The sequence below is a fragment of the Pogoniulus pusillus genome, chromosome 8 (genome assembly GCF_015220805.1).
Source record: "Pogoniulus pusillus isolate bPogPus1 chromosome 8, bPogPus1.pri, whole genome shotgun sequence".
Taxonomy (NCBI): domain Eukaryota; kingdom Metazoa; phylum Chordata; class Aves; order Piciformes; family Lybiidae; genus Pogoniulus; species Pogoniulus pusillus.
Genome location: NC_087271.1, coordinates 25,721,293 through 25,745,461, shown reverse-complemented (window position 1 = coordinate 25,745,461; position 24,169 = coordinate 25,721,293). Strand labels below are relative to the sequence as shown.

The 24,169-nt window shown below is 45.3% G+C and overlaps 1 protein-coding gene across 3 annotated transcripts in view; it reads left to right on the top strand.

Moving 5' to 3' along the window:
- The first annotated feature begins 2,498 nt into the window (after positions 1-2,498).
- Positions 2,499-24,169, top strand: part of DMAP1 (DNA methyltransferase 1 associated protein 1) — a 34,206-nt gene continuing 12,535 nt past the window's right edge. For all 3 annotated transcript variants that reach the window (XM_064147719.1, XM_064147721.1, XM_064147718.1), the window contains exons 1-8: positions 2,499-2,698; positions 2,928-3,084; positions 6,228-6,319; positions 6,919-7,114; positions 11,383-11,541; positions 12,658-12,825; positions 13,825-14,010; positions 16,830-16,901. In XM_064147719.1, coding sequence (XP_064003789.1) covers positions 2,983-3,084; positions 6,228-6,319; positions 6,919-7,114; positions 11,383-11,541; positions 12,658-12,825; positions 13,825-14,010; positions 16,830-16,901 — 975 coding nt within the window. In that variant the 5' untranslated portion in view covers positions 2,499-2,698; positions 2,928-2,982. The remainder of the gene's footprint in view (positions 2,699-2,927; positions 3,085-6,227; positions 6,320-6,918; positions 7,115-11,382; positions 11,542-12,657; positions 12,826-13,824; positions 14,011-16,829; positions 16,902-24,169) is intronic.

Genomic DNA, 24,169 nt, shown 5'->3' with positions numbered 1-24,169 from the left:
GACAGAGTCTTGCTGTCCCCTGGCAGCTCCTCAGAGTGCAGAAACACAGAGCTACCTAGCATTGCTGTCTTTCCCTGACCTGCTGCATTCCCTGGACTTTCCATGTGCCCTGGCAAGGCACAACCCTGGTGCTCCTGGGAGGTGACAGAACTGGGCACATGTCCCTATGAAATACTCTCAAGGATGGACCAAGTGTGTGCAGCCTGACCAAGGTCTCCAGCTGTGCCCATTTGCTCTTTGAAGACTGTGCAAGATCTGGGATGCAGCAGCTTCTGGCCAGGGACACTTTTGGATCAGCAGTGCTGTTTGCTCCAGTACGGATCAGATTAGCAGATAATCAGGCCCGCACATCTCCTGCTGGGGCAAAACCCTGCAATGATCCCCAGGTTCACAGTGGTGTGGGGCAGGTGGGCTGTGAATGACATAACCCAGCTGCCCACAGTCTCCACCTATCATGAGGTTAAAAAGCTGCTGCTGTGGGGAAGGGAGTTCAAAATGTGCTGTAGGCTTAGCTTGTTGAAGAGGAGTGAATTGATCAGCCTGCACCAGGGCAGGGCATGGTGTGGAAGTTGGGCTTTGTCAGGTCAGGCCTAAAAGTGGGGGATATAATCAAAACTCAAGGACATGTAGTGGCCACCTGCCTCTGGATTTTATTTTGGGACTGCTTGTGTTTTCAGTAAATGATGTTTACCAGTGTGAACAAACTGTGAATGACCTGCCAACGAGGGGCAAAAAGGGAGCTCATCTTTCACAGGTCTGACAAAGCTCTCAGGCTTGCTAGGCTGGCAGAGCAAGGGTGAGGCTGCAAAGGCAGAGGAAAGTAGCACTGAAAAAGCCCTGTCTTCCTCTGCAGACCCACCTTGAGAGGACAACTTCCAAGACAGCTGAAGGAAATGATGTATAAATTATTAGGAATGGTCATGCAGGCTGAAGGGAGGACTTGGGTGGATGTGGCAGAGCTGAGAGTAAATGGGTAAGATCTTAGGATCAACTTTATCCTTGAGGAAGGAAGGGCCAGGATGCTAAAAGCTGCCCTTGGAAGCATGGGAGGGGGCAGAAAAGAGCATATATCATTCCTGGGGACAATAGATGTTGCTCTGGAGGTGTTGCCAGTTTCTGTTGGGGCACACTGGCACTGGTGTGAAGGTGATGTGCTAGTTCCTGTGGGAAGGAATTACTAGTGGCATGGGGCCAGCGGTAAGCTGACCACAGCCTGTCTGGCATTGAGGGGCTGAGTGCATCATCCTGACACAACGAGGTTCATCTCCTTTGGGGCTGCTGCACAGGACAGGAAATCATTCAGGGACACCTCACTCCCAGGCTATCCCTGTGGACTTCTGTGTCCCAGGCTAAAAACTTCTGCTTTGGACAAAGCTCTGCCAGCTAGCCTTACTCCTACCTCGATGCAGTGGGAAGGTTATTTCTCAATGGCCCTCCTGGGCCCACACTGCTGTTTCCTTCCCCTTCCCTGCTTTCCCTTTTTCCCCTCCTTCAGGGAAGAGGAAAAAGAACAGTCCTGTTAATAAAGCTTTCACTCCTGGCTGCCTGTGGCTTCAGGTGAACGCTGCAATTCTGGAGTGCCAAGTGTGAAGGCGAGGAGCATACTCTCTGTAAAATGAAGCCAGAACAGGCAGCCTGAACGTGCCACATGGTTCAGTGCCTGCCTGGCTGGCAGCCACCTGGCACAGCTGGCTTGCCACTGGTGAGGCTGACACATGCTGGCGTGGAAAGCAGCAGGGTGTGACAGCCATGAATGAGTGTCTCAGGACTCAGCAAGGAGATGGGAAAACTCCTTATTAGCTCTACTGGAAACAGGTCAGCCCCAACACCCTGAGGAAAGTGAAGAGGTTGAGGCATTTGTGAGCCTTACGACCCAGTGAGGCGATCGGAAAAGCTTTCCTGGTACCTGCGGGGAAGTGGGGTCAATGCCAAGATCCCCACGTGAGCAGGGCAGTGTGCCAGGCTGCCCTCTGCCATCGTGCAGGGTGGGCAGCAGCGTCGGGGTGGCCTGCCCCTCCTGTGTCTCACAGCTCTGCTGTCTCTGGCCAAGGCAGAGTCCAGCAAATCCTCAGCCAAGGCCCCGGGCACGGCATTGGTAACCCTCCTCTTGTAACCTCGGGGAACTGAGAGGCCAAGGTGGGAGCACCCTCGAAGGCTCCTGCCGCGCACACGGGGACACGGCGGGTCGGCTCGGGAACACGGGCGGTGCTGGGGCCCGGTACGGCTGTACCGCCACCTCCTGGTGCAGGAGGACGTCTCGCCCGCAGGGCGCTCTCCGCTTGAGCAGGGAAGGACGAACGGCAGCCCCAAGGGGGCCCGGGCGCTGTCGCTGGGCCGCTGCCGACGCAGCGCCAGCTCAGTCGGGCCCGCGGCCCCCGCCGCGGCCTGCCAAGAAGCAGAGGCGAGCCCAGACTCCGCCACCCTCCCCACCCCCCCGGTACATCCCCGAAACGGCTCCGGGCACTTCCGGGCGCTCTCGGCGGGAGCGGAAGTGGCGCTGCCGGAGCCGCTGTGCCGGTTGGACTGTCCCGGGGGCTGCGGAGCCGGCGCCGCTGGGCGGGCGCGGGAGTGATCCGGCGTGAAGCTTCCGTGGCCCTGCCGCGCCGCCTCGTCCTGCCCATCTTCCCGCGTACTTCCCAGGACTCCGTCGTGGCGCTCTGGGCCTCGAGTTCGGCGCGTTGGCCCCCGCAGCGGTCGGGTACAAGGCCGCGTTGTTGGGCCTGGCGGGGGATGGGGAGGCGGCTGAGTGGAGTGTGTGTGTGTGTGTGTACGTAGACGTACGCGTGTATATGAACATGTATGTGCATGTGCGTGTTTGTGTGCGTGTGTGTGTATATATACACACGTGCATGTTTGTGTGCGTACGGGATAGCATCCACGGGAGGTGCGCTTTAACCCCCGACCCCTGGTTTCCCTCTCTTCTCCAGAGCTGGAGTGGACTAACAGGACAGCGGCAGAGAAAGCTGGCAGGCAAGCAGAGAGATGGCGACGGGCGCAGACGTGCGGGACATCCTGGAACTGGGAGGCGTAGAGTCAGAGAACACAGGCACCATCAACAAAAAGGATATCATCAACTCAGATAAGGTGAACTGCAATGCCTCAAGGGGCTCTTGTTTCTGCATGACCTTGCATGTGGTATCTAGGGTGAATATTGAAGAAAAAGATGGAATAAAGCATGTTTCTACTATAGTTTATTTTTGGTCTTCGTAGGAGTATCTGGAAGTGCCTGGAGTGCCCCACTCCAGGATTTCTGATATCAGTTCTGTATTATGGCATGTGGAGAAGTGTTTAGGCTGGAAGTGGTGTTCTGATGATCTGGGATTACACTTAGGATATTTTCAGCTGCCTCTAAAATTTCCATTTTGTATAGAATGTTTAAAGTGTGTCTAGCTTCCAGGCAGGTAGGGATAATATAACACAGTCTGGTTTCAGATTGAAAAATACCCATTGTTTGACTTAATTGAGTGGTAAGTGTCTTCAAACCGCAGGAGCAGTCCCTGTGTGGGGAAGGCTTGTGGCTGGGGTTTGGGAGAACTGGAGTATGTTGTCTGTGGGAATGTGGACAAGCTGTTAAGCTCTGTTAAGGACATACGGCATTATATGGTGTGCTCTGTGTGGTGATGTGCCACAGTATGTTGTTGATTTCTGTCTTTTAAATTTGGGCAACATCTTGGCTGTCCCATGCTTTGCAAGCTATTGGGAAGGTTAGTTCATCAGTTTTGAGATGTGAAGGTGCTTGGAAATGAGTTGAGGGAGATGAGATAATAGAATTGTTTAGCTTGGAAATGACCTTTAAGATCAACAAGCCCAACTGTTAACCTAACAGTGCCAAGTCCGCCACTAAAGCGTGTCCCTCAGCACTGCATCTACATGTCTTTTCAATATCTCCAGAGATGATGACTTGACCACTTTCCTGAGCAGCTCCTTCCAGTGTGTGATAACCATTTTGGTGAAGGAATTTTTCCTGATGTTCAGTGTAGACTTTGCCTGGCACACCTTGAGGACATTTTTTTGTTCTAGCACTTGTTACTTGGCAGAAGACACTGACTCCCACCTTACTACAGCCTCATTTGAGGTAATTGTAGAGAGTGATAAGGTCTCCCTTGAGCCTCTTTTTCTCCAGGAACCCCTAGTTCCTTCGACTGCTCTTTGTAAGACCTGAGAGAACTCAGTTCCCAGGAACTCTCTGATACTGGGATGGACTGAATTGAAGTAAAGCCTGTGTATTTGCTTGGGGAAAAAAAAAAACAAACAAAAGCAAATCACCACATTCCTGGGAGTATTTCCTGCCTTTGCCTCCACTGAAACATCCCTGAGGAGAAGCACAGTCGTTTCACAACTGCCTTGCTGGGCCCAGGACAGAGTGTATAATTGCTGTAATGGAAATCTGAGAAGTTTCAGTTATTTAAAGGCTTAAATGTTAAAATCAGCATTTATCAGCTGTGTTGGGGAATAGTGTCTGGTGAGCAGCTTATTGGCTGGATTCCACCTGTGATGTTGCAACTGCATGTTCTTAGTTGCAGGTTCTTTGACTTAAATGTGGTTGTCTGTTAGCTAATGGAGAGCTGTACCAATGTCTGTCTCCTTTTTGGAGCAGAAAATAAGATGAATTTCTTCTCAGATTTACTGTAATGGAAAGGAAGATGAGAGGGAGGTGCAGTGAGAAATTCTGGGAGGAGTGCAGGGCCATAAGTGAAATATCTGAATTTCTGCAAAGTACAGGAACTAAATCAAACCAAAGATATAAGCCATTATCACATGGAGAGAGCAAAATTACTAATAGCAGTCCAGCATTTGCTCAGGAGATAGATCTGTTCTCAATTAGAGAAGAAACAGATTGATGTCTTTAAATCATAAGAGAACCATGAAGTACTTCCCAGTCCATTAGTGACTGAGAGTGTTAAAATAAAAATTACTAGGCATAAAAACATTTAAATCAGCAGGACAATGTAATTTGTTCTCAAGTTCTAAAAGAGGTGGCTGGGCTGATCTCTGGCCTGCTGATATTAATTTCTAATAAATCTAGAAACTTTGAGGGACTTCCACAAGCCTGTGTTCAAACAGGGTGTATGGTGACACATAGGTAACTGCCTCGGTTGGCCTTACATTGCTTCTGGGCAAAGTGATGGACATGCTAGGAGAAAGGTTTTTGATTAAGAGTGAAAAGGTATTAATACAGTGAATGTCTGCCATGAAGTTTTATGGGAAGTAGTTGTAGTCCAAGGTGATAGATTATTATATTTTTAATGGGATTTTGAATTTGCTTGACGAAGGTGACTATATGGATTTAATACAATTTATAACACAGTATTAGTTTTACTGCTATAAAATGTTCTGATTTAAAAATTGATAGGGATATGGTAAACACATACTTAACAGTAGTGATGTGGCTAGTAGCTTAGAAAGATGGTACAATTAGTCCGAGTGCTCTGGGCTACTCATTAAACTTGGCTCACGTAAATTATGTGTACCTTGTTCATGTGGCTGTTCCTGTAGCTACCTGAAACCAAAGCTGATAACTTTATAACACTATATATGTGATAGGAGGTGGTTTGTGTCTTGAAAACCATCAGTTCTGGTAAGGCTTTAGAGGCTAGATTGAGACATCACTGAATTCCTAGTATGAAGGAACTGTAAAAAAAAAAAAAAAAAGCATTGCTGCATAAATGGGAGAGGAGAGGCAGGAATGAGGGTTCCCATGTCTTGTATACTGTACCTCTGTAGGGGATACTGGTAGTTTTGACATAAGGCTATGGCAAGGGCTTGATTAGAACTGGTGAAAGCTGAAGTTATTGCAGAATAAAGTGACAAAAACTAAGAGCTGGAGTGCGAAGACATTTTTTATTGTCTTTTCTAAAAGACAGAGAATTGCTTAATGAAATACCTTTTATATATGCTTTAATACCTTCACATGAGGATAATGCTTGCCTAGGGAACAAAAAAAAGTTTGGACTACTAGCCCCTGAAAGCTACAAACAGATGTTCAACTTGGAATGTAAGTGTCTGTTATCAACAGAAACAAGCGTCTGAGTACTGGTGAGTGCTATCACTGAAAATAGACACATTTTGTCTGTCGGTCTCTTCTACTGGCACAGGCAATTTCCTGGAGAAACTCAAGGTGTCTGAAACCAGATAAATGTGAAAACCATCACAGGGCACCAGGGTACATAGTTTGACATTCCCTCAGAGATTGCTTCTTTTGAATCTAATTTTTTTTTTTGTTTCAGAAAAAATCCAAGAAGTCTTCAGAGACATTGACATTTAAGAGGCCAGAAGGAATGCACCGAGAAGTTTATGCACTCCTCTACTCTGACAAAAAGTAAGAGCTTGTGGACATCTGTGCAGGTCGTGGGCTAGCCTGGGCTAGTGGTGGCAGGGCAGCATCCTCCTGAAACCAAGCAGGCAGTCCTGCTTCCTGGATTCATACCCCTTTATGCTTGGCCCATGCCTGTGCTCTTCTCTTAGGCGGTAATGAACAGTGTCTGTCTTGTGTCGTCTGAATTTCAGGGGTTCACTCTGTGTAGAAGATTAATTAACAAGCACAGTAGCCTAGTGCAGACAATGCAACGTTCTCACCCATCTGTATCTGTCTCTTATTCACATCTAGCAATAGCATCTACTTTTATTTCTGCAAAGAGTTCTGCTGCAGTGTGTTATGGGTTGTGCCCTTGCTTCAGAGGTCTCTTGCATAGGTTGTTTTTCACATGTTTCTCTTCAAGTCTATCCATGCTGTGTGTTCTGTCCTCCAGAGCAGGAAGCATTGCAGTCTGGGAAGTGCAAAATCTGTAATAAAGCTTTAACTCAGATTTTCCCTCCCTAAACACTGTGGTGACAGATCCCACTTAGTCTGAAATTGCTTTGGTTTTGTCCTGGGCTGCTTTTTTGCTTCTTGTCAACCAGTGCTTTTCTTCACCACAGGGATGCACCTCCACTGCTGCCAAGTGATACAACTCAAGGATATCGAACAGTCAAAGCAAAACTGGGGTCCAAGAAAGTCCGACCTTGGAAGTGGATGCCTTTCACCAACCCAGCAAGAAAAGATGGAGCGATGTTCTACCACTGGAGGAGAGCAGCAGAAGAAGGGAAGGACTACCCTTTTGCCAGGTTCAATAAAGTAAGTGGGAGCACTTTCAAACAAAAGCATATAAATAGCAGCTGGAAAATACCCTCTGGCCAGTTTCTTGAATATCCAGACAGGAAGCTCTTTCTTTCAACAAGTGAAGGCTGAGTGAGGTTTGGCAATTGCCTTTTAAATTGCAAAATGGCCTGTAGCCTCGTGACCAAAGCCTGTGGTGTCTCCAAATCGTTCAAGCTGACTGGAGTCAGTATGTGGCCAGAACTTGCTGAAGACCTCTGAGTTTCAGTTGTGCAGCCATTGATTCGGTAAGCAGACACTCTGCCATCCAATTGACTTTGTAACCAACATCCTCCCGCTGATTACAGGCTCTGGGTAGTAAAAGATACTCAGTTCTCACCAAGACATTAAAGTCATAAGCCTTGTTATTTTGCCCAGTATGAAAAAAATTGCTTGAGCTTTGTGGCCAAAAAGCTGGCTTGCAGCCTCTTGGCCAGATTCCAGCACAGATGCTGAGTTACGTTGCCTTCCCTCTGAAATTGCTCCTGTGGTATCAGTGTGGTGCAGTACCTTCTTCTTTGCGTCTCGTATTAAATTGTCACAATATGTTGTTGTAATCTCCTGCTGTCTTTTGTCCCAGATGTATCTGCTTTGAGTGGCTGGGGCTTTCATGTGTATGCACAAAGCAAACTACATCAAGATTTTTACTTCAAAGTCAGGATCTCTTAAGTCAGGAAGGAGCAGGGTTAGGGTGCCTCCATAATGTAATTTAACTCCCTTCATGATGCAAATCTGAAGGGGGAAAAAAACCGTCAGTGCTAACATGATTCCTCAAAAGCTCTGCTTGCGTACAGCTGTATACAACATTTCAAGTTTGTAACCCACAGAGCACCAGCTCTAACAAAGCCTGGCTTCCAGCAGAGTTAAGTGGTTGGTTGACCTTATGTGTTAGAAGGCTCAGGTTCTGACTGATGCTTTTCCTCTTGCTGGGACGTTGGTAAGAGCCTCCTGTGGTATCTCTTCTCTGATGTCTAGGGTGGAAGTCTGAAGCATGACTCAGTCAGTGTACCAACCTAGCTGTCTGAGTTAAACTTTGGGAGTGTAATTGTCTCTAAGATGCTACTGCTGTTACAGTTTTGGCTGAGTTCAACCAAGTTTATCAGAGGAGACCACGCATGGCTGTTGTAATTATATGATTCTAGTTTCCCCAGCTTTATCATGTACCTTGAATTGACAGACAGAAGGGCCTTCAGCAGGGCTGCAACCTTGAGATTAGTGGTACAGATCTCTGCCATCTGCACATGCACAATTACATAATATTAAGAGCAAGCTGTTATCCTTGTGGATGCATGGTTGAGAGGGTAGAAGGCACTGATGAGGAGTATCACATATATTTGCTCTGTCAGAGAAACTTTATTTACTCTTCCAGACCCTTCTCTGGATTCCTTCTTGCGTATTTGATATTTCTGCCTGAATCTCTTGCTTTCCTTGGCATGAACCTATTTTCCTGTGTAGCTCTGCTGTCAGTCACTCAGACTCTCTAACCTGGCTCCTATGTCACTGCTCAGCTGCTTTCCTTTTCTTTGTGCTTCCAGTCTCCAAACCAAATCCCTTCTATTCATTGTGAGATCCAAAATGTAAACTTAGATTTCACAAGTGTACACCACAGCCTTGATCGGGGGTGTGAAATATGAGTATCACAGTAGCTTTGCTGGCCTCACAGCAAAGGCCTCTGTCAGCTGATAATCTGTTTCTGGCTACCATTAGTAAAGGCTTAGAGAAAGAGCATGAGAATGGGGCAAATAGAGAGCATTTTGTCCTAGCTTCTCTGGTCTTTGACTTAAGGATTTCTTAACTTGAAATTTGTCTTTAATAATTCTTGCTAGGTACATTCAGGGTAGAAAGCTGCTTTGTGAATATCCTATGGTAATGGGTTCTTTGGGTTAATTTTGTGTGCCGTGCAGAAGTGCTTTCTTCTGTTCATTTTACACTGCTGCCTTGGGGTTTCGTTTGGTGCCTCTGAGATCTTGTGTTACATGATGTATTAAATTGTCCCTACTGTGTACTGTTTTCCATAATTTGACATACATGTGCTCTTCTGTGCCTTGTCTCGCACCTTTTTGTTCTCAAATACCATTTCTTTTCAAATGGTGGACTAGGAGTGAGTGTTTCACTTAGGGAAGCACGATGTGTTTATACACTGCCTGTGTTTCCCTTTATTTCTATGGTAATTTTTACTGTTCAGTTTGTCTTCACCACTGCTAGGCTTTTGCTGATATTTTCAAAGAACTGCCTCACAACTCCAGGACATTTCCTGAGCAGTTTCAGCTAATTTAATGCCCATCATTGTGCGAGTTTACAGTGTGAAATTTAGAACCAAGAGTTTTCCGCGCCACTGAATCTTCTTGGCTCTTTCAGGCCCGGTACCATCCAGTCACTTTCATAAACTGATCAAGCACTTGGCTTTTCCTGCTCCCATGCTTCCTTGGAAAGCTGTTCCAGACTGTCTCTGCTCCATTTCTCATTTCCAGGTTAAATTTTCCATGTTAAATTGGTATTTATTTGCAAGCCAATTTATTTGTCCTCATTTCAGTTGTTCTTTTCTTCCCATGGGTATTCCTTTCATTCCATCCAGCATACTTGAAGCCTGCAGTCAGATCCCCTTCTAGGCATCCCTTGCTAGGCTCCTTTCTCTTCCAGTCTGCTGCTCCCCACCCCATTGCTCATCCTCATTGCTCTTCTCATTTCAGTTCATCTTTCCTGAACAGGGGTCAGTAGAGTTGTAGTTGGTATTCCTGACAAGATCTTGTGCAACTGAAATGCTGCCAGGTTCTGCTGGAAATCCCTCTCTGGGGGTCATATTTGCATATTCTTGGATATGTTGAATTTGAACTTATAGCTGTCCTGTGGCTGGCTCAGGTTTTCTGTCTGACGAGTTCCCACCTTCTTACTTCTCAGCAGTTCTCACCTGAGCATCCAGGGGCTGAGGGAGTGTTCTGGGGACTGCTCTTTGCTCTTGTCCTGTTCTCTTCTTTGATCAGTCATCTGCCACCTTCACTTCAGTCTGCTGTGGAGCATCCTGCTGGCTCCTTTCATGTGTGTATGCTTCTCTAGGATTTTTTCCTTTTCATAGTGTCTAGTAGAATGGTAGAATGGCTTTTCTCTTGGTGGAATTGATGCTTGAAGATTGAGATGAAGCGTATCCCCATGAGATTTGCTTCACCTTTAAAGCTAAGTGATGGAAGAAGGGCAGTAGGACCCGAGGAGAATGTTATTTGGAGAATGTTATGCTTCTCCTAGCTGTATGGAGTTGATGAGGATGGCTTTTCTGATGTAGTACTCAGGAAGGCATAGAGGTGTGGAAGCAAGTGTATCGCAGCATGTTTGGTTGTAGAAGCAGGATCTCCTCAGACTGAGCAAAGATCCACTGCAGGAGTGGTGGAAAGGGGTAAGAGGAGAGCACAGGCTTGTTTACCCTCTTGTTTTACCATGTGCTAGGACTTCCCCTAATACACTGAGTATTTTTACTGCCCCTTTAGTACCCATGTGACACTTATGTTCTGGATAGAACCTTTGCAATGACGTTCCAAGCTGGGGACAGAGGGATAGGTTTGGCTTTTTAGGCCCCTGAAACACTCAGAGAGTTGGATTGTCATTTGGCCCTGTAGCTGTGCTGGAGAAAGGGTGGATGAGGAAGGGAGGAACAAAGTTATTTGCCAAGTTTATGGCCCTCAATTGTACAGCACCCAGCCTTTCATATTTTCATGACACTGTCTGCTCCAAACATGAAAGAAATGAGTTGTATATCAGAGCAGAAGGTGTGCAAAGGCGAGGAGCTACCGCTCCTTGTCTTTCCTGTTCTGCCCATACAAATGAGCGTGTCCCACCCCAAGTGAGGAGTCTGCTGTTAGACCAGTTTTTGTCAAGGTATTGGTGCTGCTAGTTGTGAGGAGTGCAAGCAGGCTCCCTGCCATGTTAGCCTAATAATTTTGAAAGTTATAGTCAGGATATGAGCTGCTGACCTCTGACTCTGTCAGACACCTGACATTAGTTTCAACATCCCGGGCAACACACTTAGTAGACTCTCCAAAATGTCATGCTTGTACTTCTGAGGTCATGCATTGCTCCTTATCAAGTCCTTCTGCTCATCACACTTTCTAGCATAACCCTTTGCTCAGGGCCCTGGCAGCCCCCTCCTGTCAGCGTGCTGCTCTTGCTCTTACCTGAAGTATCTTGGCCTGTACCAGCTGGCAGTGAGAAGGGTGGTGCTGCAAGAGACCTACCATGTTTTTCTTTTCTCTGCACAGACAGTGCAAGTACCTGTCTACTCAGAGCAGGAGTACCAGATGTATCTCCATGACGATGCGTGGACCAAAGCTGAGACAGACCACCTCTTTGACCTGGCCCGACGTTTCGATTTGCGTTTCGTGGTGATCCATGACCGCTATGACCACCAGCAGTTCAAGGTGAGTCCCGGGGGCCAAGGTGAGCTGCTGCTACAGCACCTGCAGGGCTTGCTGCACTGCAAAGACTAAATTACCCTTTATATCAACTTCATTGGGAAAAATAATGAATTATTGGCAGCAAGGAATATTGAATTTTCAGCACGGGGCACTGCTGCTTGCTTTGTTTGTAATTAAATCCGCTTTGACTTGCTTGTTCCTCGTTGTGTTTTATTAGAAAGTTAGAAGGTTTGCTTCTTCCAGGAGAGCAACTCATTGTTCTCTAAAGATAAGGCAACTGGGGAGTTTGTTTAGCTGAGTGGGACATCTATTCTGTATTCCAGTCTAGGCCCTGGGAGAGGAGTCTGCTAATGGTCCTTGGGGATTGAATTTTGCCTAGTGCTGCTCCTGACGTGTGATCTGACCTGGTGCAGGGTTTATGTCATCTCAGTTGTGAAGTAAGGACCATCAGTGGTCTGAAGATGTAGCCCTGGTGTTGTCATTGTAAATCTCCTGTAACTGCTAGTACCATGCCTCCTGGTGACAGGGGAGAATGATGTGATTCCTACAGAAGAGCTCTAAATGCTTGAGTATTTTGTTGCCCTCTGAAATCTTCACATGAGGAGCCTGTAGCAAAGTGAAATAACAAGATTCTGCTCATCTGGGCAGCCCAAACACCTTTAGTGCTTGGAGTAAGAGAACAGCTCAGGCTCCATGTAATGGTGGGCAATGAACTGTTGCAGCTGATACCTTCATGGTTATGGCTTGAATGGCCGTTGTCTGGAGTGTCTCAGAGGCCTCCCACACGCTTGTCACAGTTTACTGTTTGCAGATTATCTTCTCCTGAGACAACTGCCTTTGCATCCTTTTACCTGGAAGTGCTTCACTGCTGTATTATCTCTGCCCCTTGGCTGTACAGTTGGACCCTCTGGCATGTGTTTTAAAGCAGTAGCTGTGAACCCATGACAGTTCATTCACTCTGCTCATTGTGAAACTCCCCCTTCCCTGTGATTCTGGCAGGCCTCCTTCTTGATCTTCCTTCCTGGGCCACTGTGAAACATCCTTCAGCTGGTGGTTCCTGGCTGACTACTGCAGAAGTGTTTACTTTGTTCTTCCTTATTTCTGTGGTATCTTCTGCAGAAAAGATCAGTGGAGGACCTGAAGGAACGATATTACCACATCTGTGCCAAACTGGCTAACATTCGTGCAGCTCCAGGCACAGACTTGAAAATCCCTGTCTTTGATGCTGGCCATGAGAGGCGAAGGAAGGAACAGCTGGAAAGGCTGTACAATAGGACACCAGAACAGGTAACTTGTGTAATTCCATGACAGCATCGCTGCTCTAGAAAATTTGTGCTAAGTCAGATCAGTAAGTGGATGAGCCTTGAGCTCTGTGGTACAGGGTTGGACTTGATGATCTATGAGGTCTCTTCCAACCTTGGTGATACTGTGATACTGTGAAATGGACCAGAGGACAGAAAAGGGAAAGAATGGGCAAAAAAAGACCCAACACCTAAGTACTGCTTTTGTCGTTGAGTGTGTGTCATTTTAAGGGATGTGAAAGGACAGTGACTGAGAAGCCTGATTGTACAGGAGAGAGGCTTAGATGAGCAATAGAATTATGGTCTCTGCTAACTGCCAACACCCTCACTGTGACACTTAATGTACTAGTCCTCTGAATAGAAAAAAAAATTCTTAGCTCAGTTTCCTTATGAGTTCCTTGAGTTTCACTGGGAAAGAATTATTTCCTTTAGAGTAAAAATCTTGTCAGAAAACATCAAAGACTGTAAATCCCCATGTTTAATTCTCCTCTGTCTAATGGTCCCAGGGTTTAGAGGTTAAGGAAGTGTGTGTTCCTTAAAGGCTGGGGAGAGAATCCTTTTCTGTTAGTAGTTTTCTCTGATGACAACCTCCGAAGTTCTGCTTGTCCTTCTCACATTGGCAGGTGTTCTGATAGACATAGCTGGTCTGGGTTCTCTATGTCTGCAGAGGGGAGCTGGCTTTTCACAATGCTGCATTTGCAACTGCAGTAGATTTGAGGATTTTACCCTTCTATTTGTGCTCTTTGTCTGGAGATGGCATTAATCATTTATAGGTACTGCTGAAGGGTGCACCTCCAGTGTTGTGATACAGTACCTGCCAGTTTGTAGACTGACATTACCATGGATGGGGTAAGGCTATGGAGTAGGAAAGCTTAAAGTCATTCCCCAGCTGACCCCAGAGCAGAGCTGTTATCGGTAGATGGCCCCCTTGCCTTGCTAGGCCTCTGCTGCTGGTCTGGTTGGCTTTACGTGCTCTGGTCTGCAGGTGGCAGAAGAAGAATACCTCATCCAGGAGCTCCGCAAAATCGAAACTAGGAAGAAAGAGAGAGAAAAGAGAACCCAAGACCTGCAGAAGCTCATCACAGCTGCTGACACCACCACTGAGCAGAGACGTGCTGAGCGCAAGGCTCCCAAGAAGAAACTACCACAGAAGAAGGAGACAGAAAAGCCTGTAAATATTTTTAATTTTCTCTCCCCTGCTTATGTTGTGTCTGGGTAATGTGTTTCCTACTAGGATCAGGCTCTCAACTCTTCTGGAGCAAGTATCTACTGGATGCCTTATGCAGTTGCTTTTTTGGAAGGCAGACTGGTCTAAGGCAGCCATTTCCAGAATCCTCTGGTGTGCTGCCTGTCTCTCTCCTGATTGAAAACTCCTGTTTTAAGTCTTGTTTTCCTTTCCCTGCCTGAAAAATCAGGTGAAATTAATGCAGGTCATTCATGAATCATAGCAGGGAGAAGCATCTGTCTCCATGGTTTTCCCAAGTGTATTCTGGTACTGCTGTGCAGGGTTGTCCAACAAACAGGTTGTCTTTCACCTGCTTTTTTTTTTTCCTAGTTCTGATTTCCCTTTCCCACTCCTGGGTCTTGCCAGCATCTCCACACACTCAGTACATGCCCTTCTCCAGATCCTCAGCTGTGATCACAGCAACCCTGCTGGGGTGCTCAATAAGCTATTGTTTCTTATTTCTTCCTGAGCTTGAGTGTAAGGAGCTCAGAACACAGGTTTCAATTCACAGTTGATGTTACCTCAATTTATCTTTCTGGAAAGAAGACAGTGTGAACTAAACTAAATTCATCACCTTCAGTAGGAAAGGGCTGTTAAAAAATCTCAGATGTTTCCAGTGAGCCCCTCAGAGTTCCCATCCTTCCATCATGTGAATAGAGCACTTGTGTCATTGTCCTCCAGCAGAGTCTATGCTGGGAGAGGAGAGAAGCAGTAGACACTAGACAATAATTGCTTGTTGAAGTGTGTCTAATGGCCACCACTTTCTTAAAACATTGTTTGATTGCCCCTCTGCCCCTCTGTGTAATTAATATAATATTGCTGTGCACCTTGTGCTTTGAACTCCCTTGAGGGTTGAGCTGACAAAGCTCAACCATGGCTAGCATATCTCCTAAAGAAAACAGCTGGTTGGTGGTGGTTTAAAAAAAAAAAAAAGGAAGGGGTGGTGGTGGTGAAGAATGGGGCTGGAAAGATGCTGAGGGTGCCAAGGTGAGGGAGTCCAGCCCTAAGTATTGCCTGTTGGCTGGTGCCTGTCTGCAGGCATATAGTGGATAGGCACGCCAGGGTGGGCAGAGAAGCAGTTTCTGTTGTTGCACTAGCATCATTTCAACCATGACAGAGTCCATTAGGAGTCAATTACCAACTATGGCTGGGAAATGTTAAGAAAAAAATTGCATTTTAACTAAGAATTTGAATCGGGAGCTGCATCAGCATCATTTCAACAAAAGAAAATCATTTACCAAAGAGTCAATTGAGGTTGAAGCGTTTACAGCATGTACAGGCGCGCCAGGCAGAAGAACCCATTTAATTGTTTATGTGCTGAGTGCAGTCAGAGCTGTCTGGGCGAAGCCAGCGGTGCCCATTTACCCTCACTGCTTCTGTCAGGTGTTCAGCAACAGGCTGGGGTGAAGAATCTGAAAGGCAGCAGAGAGGACTGGTTTCTGGTCGCAGCCTTGTCTCTAATAATCCAAGCAGGGTTGCTACATCCAGTGGAAGGTCAAAGTGATCCCTGCGAGTTCATGAGCCCTATTGGTAGTTAGCATTTTTCCACCATGGTCATATTTAGACATCTCTTCCTGAGGCCTTTGATTATTGGACTGACCACAGATAACTGAAGAAAATCTTAATGCCTTGCCACACAGAGTAGTTTGCAAGATGCTACCTCAAGACCAAGACACAGAAAGATAGCTCACAGAGATGTGAAAGTCATTGGCAGGGAACATAAGGAATTGAGTCACTGTCCTTCAGCAATCCTTATGATCTTGGGGCAGCTGGGCTGTCTCAATTCCTGTCTGGAATGAAGAACATCGAGCTGCAGGGCTTCTCTACCGAGAAGTGTGGGAGCAGCAAGGCAAAGGCCACCTCCAAAGAAAGCTGGAGATTTGAGGAGACTCCTCTGTTTGGAAATGTGTGATGGAGCATGCATTCTGCAGAGATTGTGGCTATTCTTAGACTGAACCACGAGTATCACTGACCCATTGGGAGTACCCCACACAATTCAGTTCCGCAGGACCCTGCAGATAGCCTGGTTTAATCATTTAAAAGTTTGCTCACCTTGTACTTCGCACAGCAGCAGAGATCTTTAAGGGATTGCATTTAGCTTTTTTCTTCTCCCCATTTGTTGAAATGCAACCAAATGCTCTACTGTCTAGCAGCAGCATTGGGAATTTGCTGCTTGGTATTGCTGTGCTTAAAGTGTGAAGTGGGGAAGAAAGAAAACTGTCTAACGAGTGGAAAAATGACAAAACGTGTATCAACAGCAGGCCTCCCTGGAGGGGTGCAGTCCTTACATCCTCACTAATGGGCTCGTGTCTGTACAGATCAGAGGTTTCTCAGCTCATTCCTTAGAGGACTTGTAGTCAAAAGACAAGATTTAGGGAAGTCCTGAACTGTTTTGATCAGTGAAATAAGGATTGTATTATGCAAATAGGCATCCATTAGTACAAGGAAAACCGTTTAGGGTTAGGGTTTAAGATGATGAGGATGGGTGTAAGGCTCTATATAGACCAGTGCATATAGGCTGACCATAAAAAATGCTTGAGCTCTCCAAAGATGCCTTGAACTTGGGTATTTTTCTCAGTGAATTGCTTGGGATTTTCTCACTGAATCCCATTGCTTGGGGCTTTCCTCTTGCCTCAACTCTGACATGTGGCTGTGGCAGGTGGTTCTCTGTCATAGGAAGCAGCATTTCCCCTTCAGATAGTCTCTATATGAAATCTTGTGTTTCCTGTGTTTCCTTCAGCACATCCTGTTTCGATCTCTTTCAGGCTGTTCCTGAGACTGCTGGCATCAAGTTTCCTGACTTCAAGTCTGCAGGTGTCACGCTACGAAGCCAGAGGGTAGGCTGTTGTCCTGGTCCCTTGGGATCTCTGTTAATGGCTTTCAGTCTGCCTGTCTGTCTCCTCATCTGTTATCCTTTTATAGCTAAAGAAAGTCGAGTTGTTGCTTCTAAAATAAGAAAGGAATTCCACAAATGTGGAGACTCAGAAACTTGGAATGCTGGCTCTGTGAAAGCCAGCTCGTTGCCTTGCAGTGACACCTGAACTTGCTGGTGTTCGTTACTGGTGTGTTTGCTCTGCTGTTAGACATGTGTGACAGACCCAACATGGAGCTGTCTGGTCCCAGCAGCTCATGGCCAAACACAGTAGGCCTCATACAGCACAGGTATTAATAGCTGAGAGGTGGTTTTAAGAGCTGGATGCACAAGTTCTGTCTTGAAAAAAACAAACACACACAACTTTTAGCTTTCCTATTTCCATTATCTTCAGAAAATACTTTGGGGAAAAGCCCCTTTGTTTATTCTGTTATGCAGATAGCCTTAAGAAAAGGACTTTCATACTGCATCAAGTCTTGAGGACTTTCTTGCTGCATCAGGTGTTGCAAGGCTTGATGCCTGTCTCTTAGAGACAGGTTTGGAGATACTGAGTAAGTTAAACCTGCCTAGCTGCATAAATGTTTTCAGAAGGGTTTGGATAACAAAATCCTGTTTGCTCAGTGCCAGTGATTGCTTTTTTTTTCTTTCCTCTTAAAAAAAAATTCTCTCATTTGTTTTCTAGTCTAGTGAAATAATCCTTTGTTGCTTTATTGTAGCAAAGGTGGAGAAGTAGTTTCCTTTCCTGACACCCTCACTTGGTATAGTAATTTTCTAGGTCACTTCTAAAGACTGTTCTATGAATGTTCTTCTGGTATGAGAATAGTTTCATATCTTGCTGGGAACACCCTGAACCTGTTGACAGAAAGGTGTTGGGGGTTATGCTGCTTCATTGTATGGGTGCTTGTGCTCATGAGATGTGGTGTGCCTCAGCAGTGTCACTGCTGGGGGACCCCTTTAGTGCCACTGCCCGCAGGCTACCTGTTTGAGTGAAGGGCTGCAGCCTTGAGGAAGTCACAGGCAAGACTGCAGTGCACGCATTGAGATTTATGGAGATGTGGCAGATGTGTTCTCTGGCACTGAGATAAATAGAGGAATTTATGGAGATTGATTTGGATTTTGAAAACTAGTAAGTGGTGGTTGATCTTTCTGTTTTTTTACCCTTTCTGGAAGAGAAACTGAGCAATAACCTACTGGTGATGGAACCATCTGGCACAGCCAGCAGCCTTTTTGTGTGCCAAGCAGACAATTTGTATCCTAGTCTTTGTGAAAATGGAATGGTACATGCTTCTCCCTGTTCTCTGTAATGTCCACAGAAAGCAATGATAAGCTGAGGCATGGCAGTCTGATTCAGCAACTTTCAGCCTGCAGTGTCCAAGCTGCTGGGATGACCTAGAGCAACTTTCTTGGCTCTACTGGAAAATTTTAAGGCAATAAATGGTACCATTAGAAGTATCAGTGGTTTGCAAATTGAAAAAGATTGCAAATCACTGATATAAGTGAAAAACCCAGCACTTTGTGCTTGGAAGTATGAAGCCTGCCTCCAACCCAGCAAAATGAACTAATTTGTTGTCTTTTAGCCAGTCACTTGGCTTCCTTCTTTAAGTCATCCTTAAGTTTTTAAAACGGGAGCTAATGCTTCACATGTTGGGGTGCATGAGGTCAATATGGTCTTTTTGAGCTGGTTAAGAGATGCTGAAGTGCTCAGTGGTGTAGTGTTGACAGTCCATGCTAATTTGAGTTATTTTACTTGTGGATTTATGTGGCAAACCTCACAGTGGTGTGAAATTCCCAAGGGTGGGAGCCAACAAGGACTAAGTGAGGAATTTGCATGCTGTGCTGGAAACTTGTACTCTGGTAATATCCACTGTAAGATATTTTGCCCTGAGCACATTGGAAAATGATTTCTAAAGGCTTATGACATTCTTCAGTAAATTCTTTTGCCTGAGGACCTACAGGATTCATCACCTAAGGGCTTCTGTTGTCCTCCTTTATTTCAGTCTTTGCTGCCGTACTTTACACCTTCATAGTTAGATGGAGTTGGATCTTGTGCTGAGATCAGGGACTCAACCTCTGTCACGTGTGAAAAATGTACCGTATCATCCCCAAGATAATAGCACTTACTTTTTGATTAGAGCTATTTTTTCCCTTGAAGATTTACAATTAGTCTGAAAATCTGAGTTAAAATTAATTTATAGAAATAATCCTTGAAAAAATAGTTAGCAATCTGCATTCAACTTAATTTGTTCCCAGTAGTTTTTATGACAGTAGCCCTGGCTTTTCAAATTCCTCCTGATGTTAAATCTCACAAAATTTTATGCACAGTCTGAATTTGAAGACTTTCCCCCCCACCCAGGATTAATAGTCACTTAGGGCCATTATTCTTCATAACTGAAGGTTTCTCCTTCAGCAGACACTGAAGAGTAATCTTCTCCAGTGAGTTAGACAAGCTGCCTCCTCTCACAATGGCTTCAGTCTCCCATTGTTCTCCATGGGACTGTGGCCACAGGCAAAGAAGGCCACAGCCCCTGTGCCCTTGCTCTGTGTGGGATTTCCCCTCTGCCTCCTGACAGCACAGACTGCAAGTTTCTCTAAGGCAGTAGGAAGCTGGGCATTGTGAAAAGGTTCATCTTAATTCGAGGCAGTGTATTGCTTTGGTGCCACTGAGAGCAGGAGGCAGTACAGATGTTTTGAAAGGGGGTAAGCCTTTCATGAGTATCTTGAAAAGGCTTTTGCCTTTGCTGTTATGAAAATAACACCAGAAATGTATTATCCTAAGTGTTAGTTCTGGAAAACTTCCTGTTATGCTAGGTCTGCTCACATGCAGGGCAGACAGCCAGAGTCAGGCAAAATGAGAGGTGGATAGGGAATCTGTAAAGGGGAAGGAGAGGAAGAGACTAAAGGGAAAGCAGGGAGCTATAAGGAAGAAAAGCTTTACTGAGAATTTACCTGAAGGAAGGGAAAATGGAAGATGTTGAACTTGAATCTTTTCCAGGTCCCAGATACATCAACAGTAACCAAACGTTTATGCAGCATCATGTTGCTTTTGTAGGTCAGAGCTCAGCTTGTTTTGAGTTCACCACAGTGTTTCTGTACCATGGTATGTTCAGCTTTCCTTTAAATTTAACTTTTGTCTTGTTCAGAGCACTTGACTTTGACATATCGAACGTTGCTCCAGTCTCTTTTAAGTTGCCTGTCTTCTCTCAGACTTATCTGTGAGTTTTAACTTAAGAGTTTGTTAATGCTGCTGAATTGCTGCAGTAGTGATTTTAAGAAAGAGGATGATGGATGGAAAGGGGTGCATGTTTGTTCCCCACTGCTGCATCTTGAGGTGTGAGTCTGTGTCCTTGCTCTGTTGTCATGGGTTTGGAAACGAACTGGAAGAGAATCAGTTGAGTGATGTCTCATCTGGAAACAAAACAAAACTCCAGGATGAAAAGGAGTTTGTACAGAAGTCAGTCTGCAGAAAAGTCTGAGGGATGCTCCAACTTAGTCATTCACAGCTGACCACCTCTCCTCAGAGATAGCTTTCAGCCAGCAGCCTGATCCGTTAACTGGGATCTTGTAGACAATTTGCCAGTCAGACCAATTCAAAAAGTAGAGGAAGGAAAATCTCAGGTACAGCTTTAGTATCCATTGATTCAAGTATCCACACTTAACCAGCATTTAAATCACAGAATGTCAGGGGCTGGAAGGAACCTTGAAAGCTCATCCTGTCCAACTTCCATGCCAGATCACCTAGACCAGATCACACAGGAACATGTCCAGGCGGGTTTTGAGTATCTCCAGAGAGGGAGACTGCACAACCCCCAGGACAGCCTGTTCCAGTGTTCTGTCACCCTCACAGGGAAAAAAGTCCTCCTCATGTTGAAATGAAACTTCCTATGCCTCAGCTTCCACCCATTAACCCTTGTCCTATCATTGGGTAGCACAAAGAAGAGCCTGGCTCCATCCTCCTGGTGCTCACCCTGCACGTATTTATAAACATTGATGATGTCACCTTCAGTCTCCTCCAAGCTAAAGAGCCCCAGTTCCCTCAGTCTCCTCTTAAGAGAGATGTTTCATTCCCTTAATAATCTTTGTGGCTCTGCCCTGGACTCTCTCAAGCAGCTCTACGCCCCTCTTGAACTGGGGGGCCCAGAACTGGAATCCTTAGTAGCCTGCTGAGCACTTCTTTTAGCAGAGATTAGTAAGTGAGAATTTACCTGGTTATATGTGTGTATGAGTTCTCTTTCATTTTTTGTTCTTGGAGTGGAAACAGAGTGCCTTCTGCAGCTCCAGGGTGAACAGTACTTCTAGAGGAAGATGGGGTTGTATGTATATGTTTAGACATGTTTATTCTCCATATTTGATCTGACCCACAATAACATGGCCAAGCACACCACCTGTTTACTTTACATGGGAGGCTGTTGGCTTGGCTCCTTCCCTGTCATTAATGCAAACCCAGACCTCATCGGCTGTGAACATGTGAAACATCTGTCTGTCCTCTTGTGATCAATACTGTCCCTTCAGAGGTTCAGCTTTGGAAGTAGTTCCATAAAATCACTGTTATTTTTATTTGGATTTGATAAATTTAATTACTTGGAGCAATTAATAATTTATTTCTGTTATATTGATTGCACTCAAAGGCTTTCTGACATCAGTCTGATGGAGATCAGCACACCCTTGTTAGGAAGGAAAGTTTATGTTTCTAGAACTTAACATCCCATGGATTAGTTAGCTGAAATGTGTTTGCTGCTTCTGCCAGTAATTTTTCATCAGCAAAGTTGTGTGTTTTGCACTCTGCAAGAGAGTGTCTGAGAGTAATTTCCATGGGGAGGCTGAGAGAGGTGTGGAGAAAAGTAGCAGTCTCATTTCTGTGAGTAAAACTGACGAACAAATGATGCAGGGCTGGATCGAATTCATGTTGTGGCATTGCCATCTATTTGTTGTATTGCGTGACCTATAATTAGGGCCAAGAGAGTGCTGGTGCATTTGCTAATCAAACTCCTGCCTATGGAGAGTGAAATAAGATGAAAATATTGAAGTATTTATTTTTGAAGAGAACAGCAAAGGATACAGAATCTTGAATGAACTGGAGAAGGTGAATCCAGCACTTCCTCCGTTCTCATTTTTAGCTAGACCGAAAGGCAGTTAATGTTAAATGGCTGAAAGAAAATGCATCCCTCACCTCTTTGGTGTGGGAGAGCATCTGGACCAAAGCCTTAGTAGACTCTTGGGTATAAAGAGAGCACTCTGGGTATGGTAATGGGGTCTTTTAAAGTAAGTTGTAGTTCTGGAAAGGACACGCTGTGTTGTTGCTTCTCTTGAATTGTCAGGTACCAAACGGTGTCTGTGCACTATGAGGCCTTGGGGACCTTCGTCTGCCAGTCCTGGACTGATTTGAGAAGCTTTTACTACCTTTGTGTGCCCACAGTGACACAGTATTAGGTGTCATTTGTCAGGTAATCGGTTTGTAGCTTGCACAGACCACCGTATATATTACTTTTTTCTTTCATTAACTTAACCAGTAAAATGATTGGAGCATAATTAGTCACTGTGGGTTTTTTTGTATTTGTGTAAATGTAGTTTCAGGTAGATTATTTAAGAGAAAGGCAACATCAGTTCCAGGCTAGATGTATATTTTGTCACAGTTTCTTGGATTTGTGTCTGATCTGGAAGTTTATTTCATATACCATGTGGAACTGTCCTTGTTGTTCTCCCTCCTGTGGCCTATCTTAGGGCTCGCCTTGTGATCATAGCACACTTTTCTGTCCTCCTGCCTTGTTCCAGTCAGATGCAAATCAGAGACTACAGCCATTTCCATTTTCTGCAGCTGCCTCTACAGCACTCAGCCCACTTTCTAGACCTGTAGTAAGATGCAGGGGTAGAACTACCTGGGAATCTGCAGATGTCCTAGATCAAAATACTGTAGTGTCATACAGGTAGTGTGGTTTAATATAAAGCACCTCCAGGAAAAATGTCCAGTGCACCATGCATTTTGCTATTTTCTGTATAGACTTCCTGTAGTTCTTATGCACTTGCTTTGTAGGCTTGCACTATATTTAAAGCAAAATGTATTTGAGAGCAAGGAAGTCTCGGGACTGGTAAGTGGCAGGTAATAATTTGTTTGCTGGAAGATGACCATCTTCTAAATGTCAGGCAGTGTCAGCAAGGTGTGAATTCTTCTTGTCTCCTCAGGTGTCTTGTTTCCTGTCATAACCTATATGTCACAGTGGGAGAAAGCTGGCTCCTTCCAGGTTATCAGCCACCATTTATATGAATTCCAGGTTGTTCTCATTTTAGGCTACTTGAGCCGAGTCAGAACAATCTGTTCCCCTTTCCTAGGGGTTAAAGGATGGAGAGTATAAAACCTTTTAAGACCTTGTTACCTGCACTGGTGAAAAGCCAGCTCATCATGCTGAGACATTGATGCTCCAGGTTCTTTGGTTCCTTTAGGAAGTATCCTATATCTGATAACCTTCTCTTGAATTAGTGCTATCGGTGGGTAACGAGGCATTAATGTGTGCAGGATCAGTGAGTGCTCTTTTGCCATGTGCCTGGCATACTGTGCTTCTCTGGGATCTGCTGGCCTCTCCCACCCTTGATAAAGCTTTCCCTTGGTGTATTCCTCTGACAAGGAGGTTTAATTTACTGGGAGGATCCAAGTGCAGAAATTGCATTTTTGCACAACAGATTTGTCAGTTAGTGGGATCTGTCTAACTTCAGTCCTAAACAACCCTGAAGTAACCATCAACATAAGTTAGTATAGAAATACTTTCTTCTTAAAGGATTGGCTTACGTAGCATCACTGATGGAGCAAGTTGATGGTCATGTCCATTCAGAGTGACAGCTGTTTCATGTGTTACATAGCACAGTAGAGATGGCCTAGCAGCGTGACTACTTTTGTTGATCTTGAATCTTAGTCTGGCAGGTCAGCAGGCACCGATGTAAGACATGGGGTCCATGGCTGTAGGCTGGGGCAGGAGGAAGCATTTGTGTTTGTTGGGGCAGAACAAACCTGTGCAATTTCAAACTTCTCTAACTTTTGTGTATTTCCATCACATTTGCCCATCTGCCTTCCACTACAGCACTTCAGTTCTGAGCAGTAAAGCACTTCAGATTCCCAGAGATGTACACATGTATATATGAAATGGAATTTATCTGTTTGGCTTTTTTTTGTTTGCTTGTTTTGTGTGTATTTTTGTTTTTAAATTCCAGAGCTCTAAGGCTAGAGTACTTAATATGGTTCTTTCC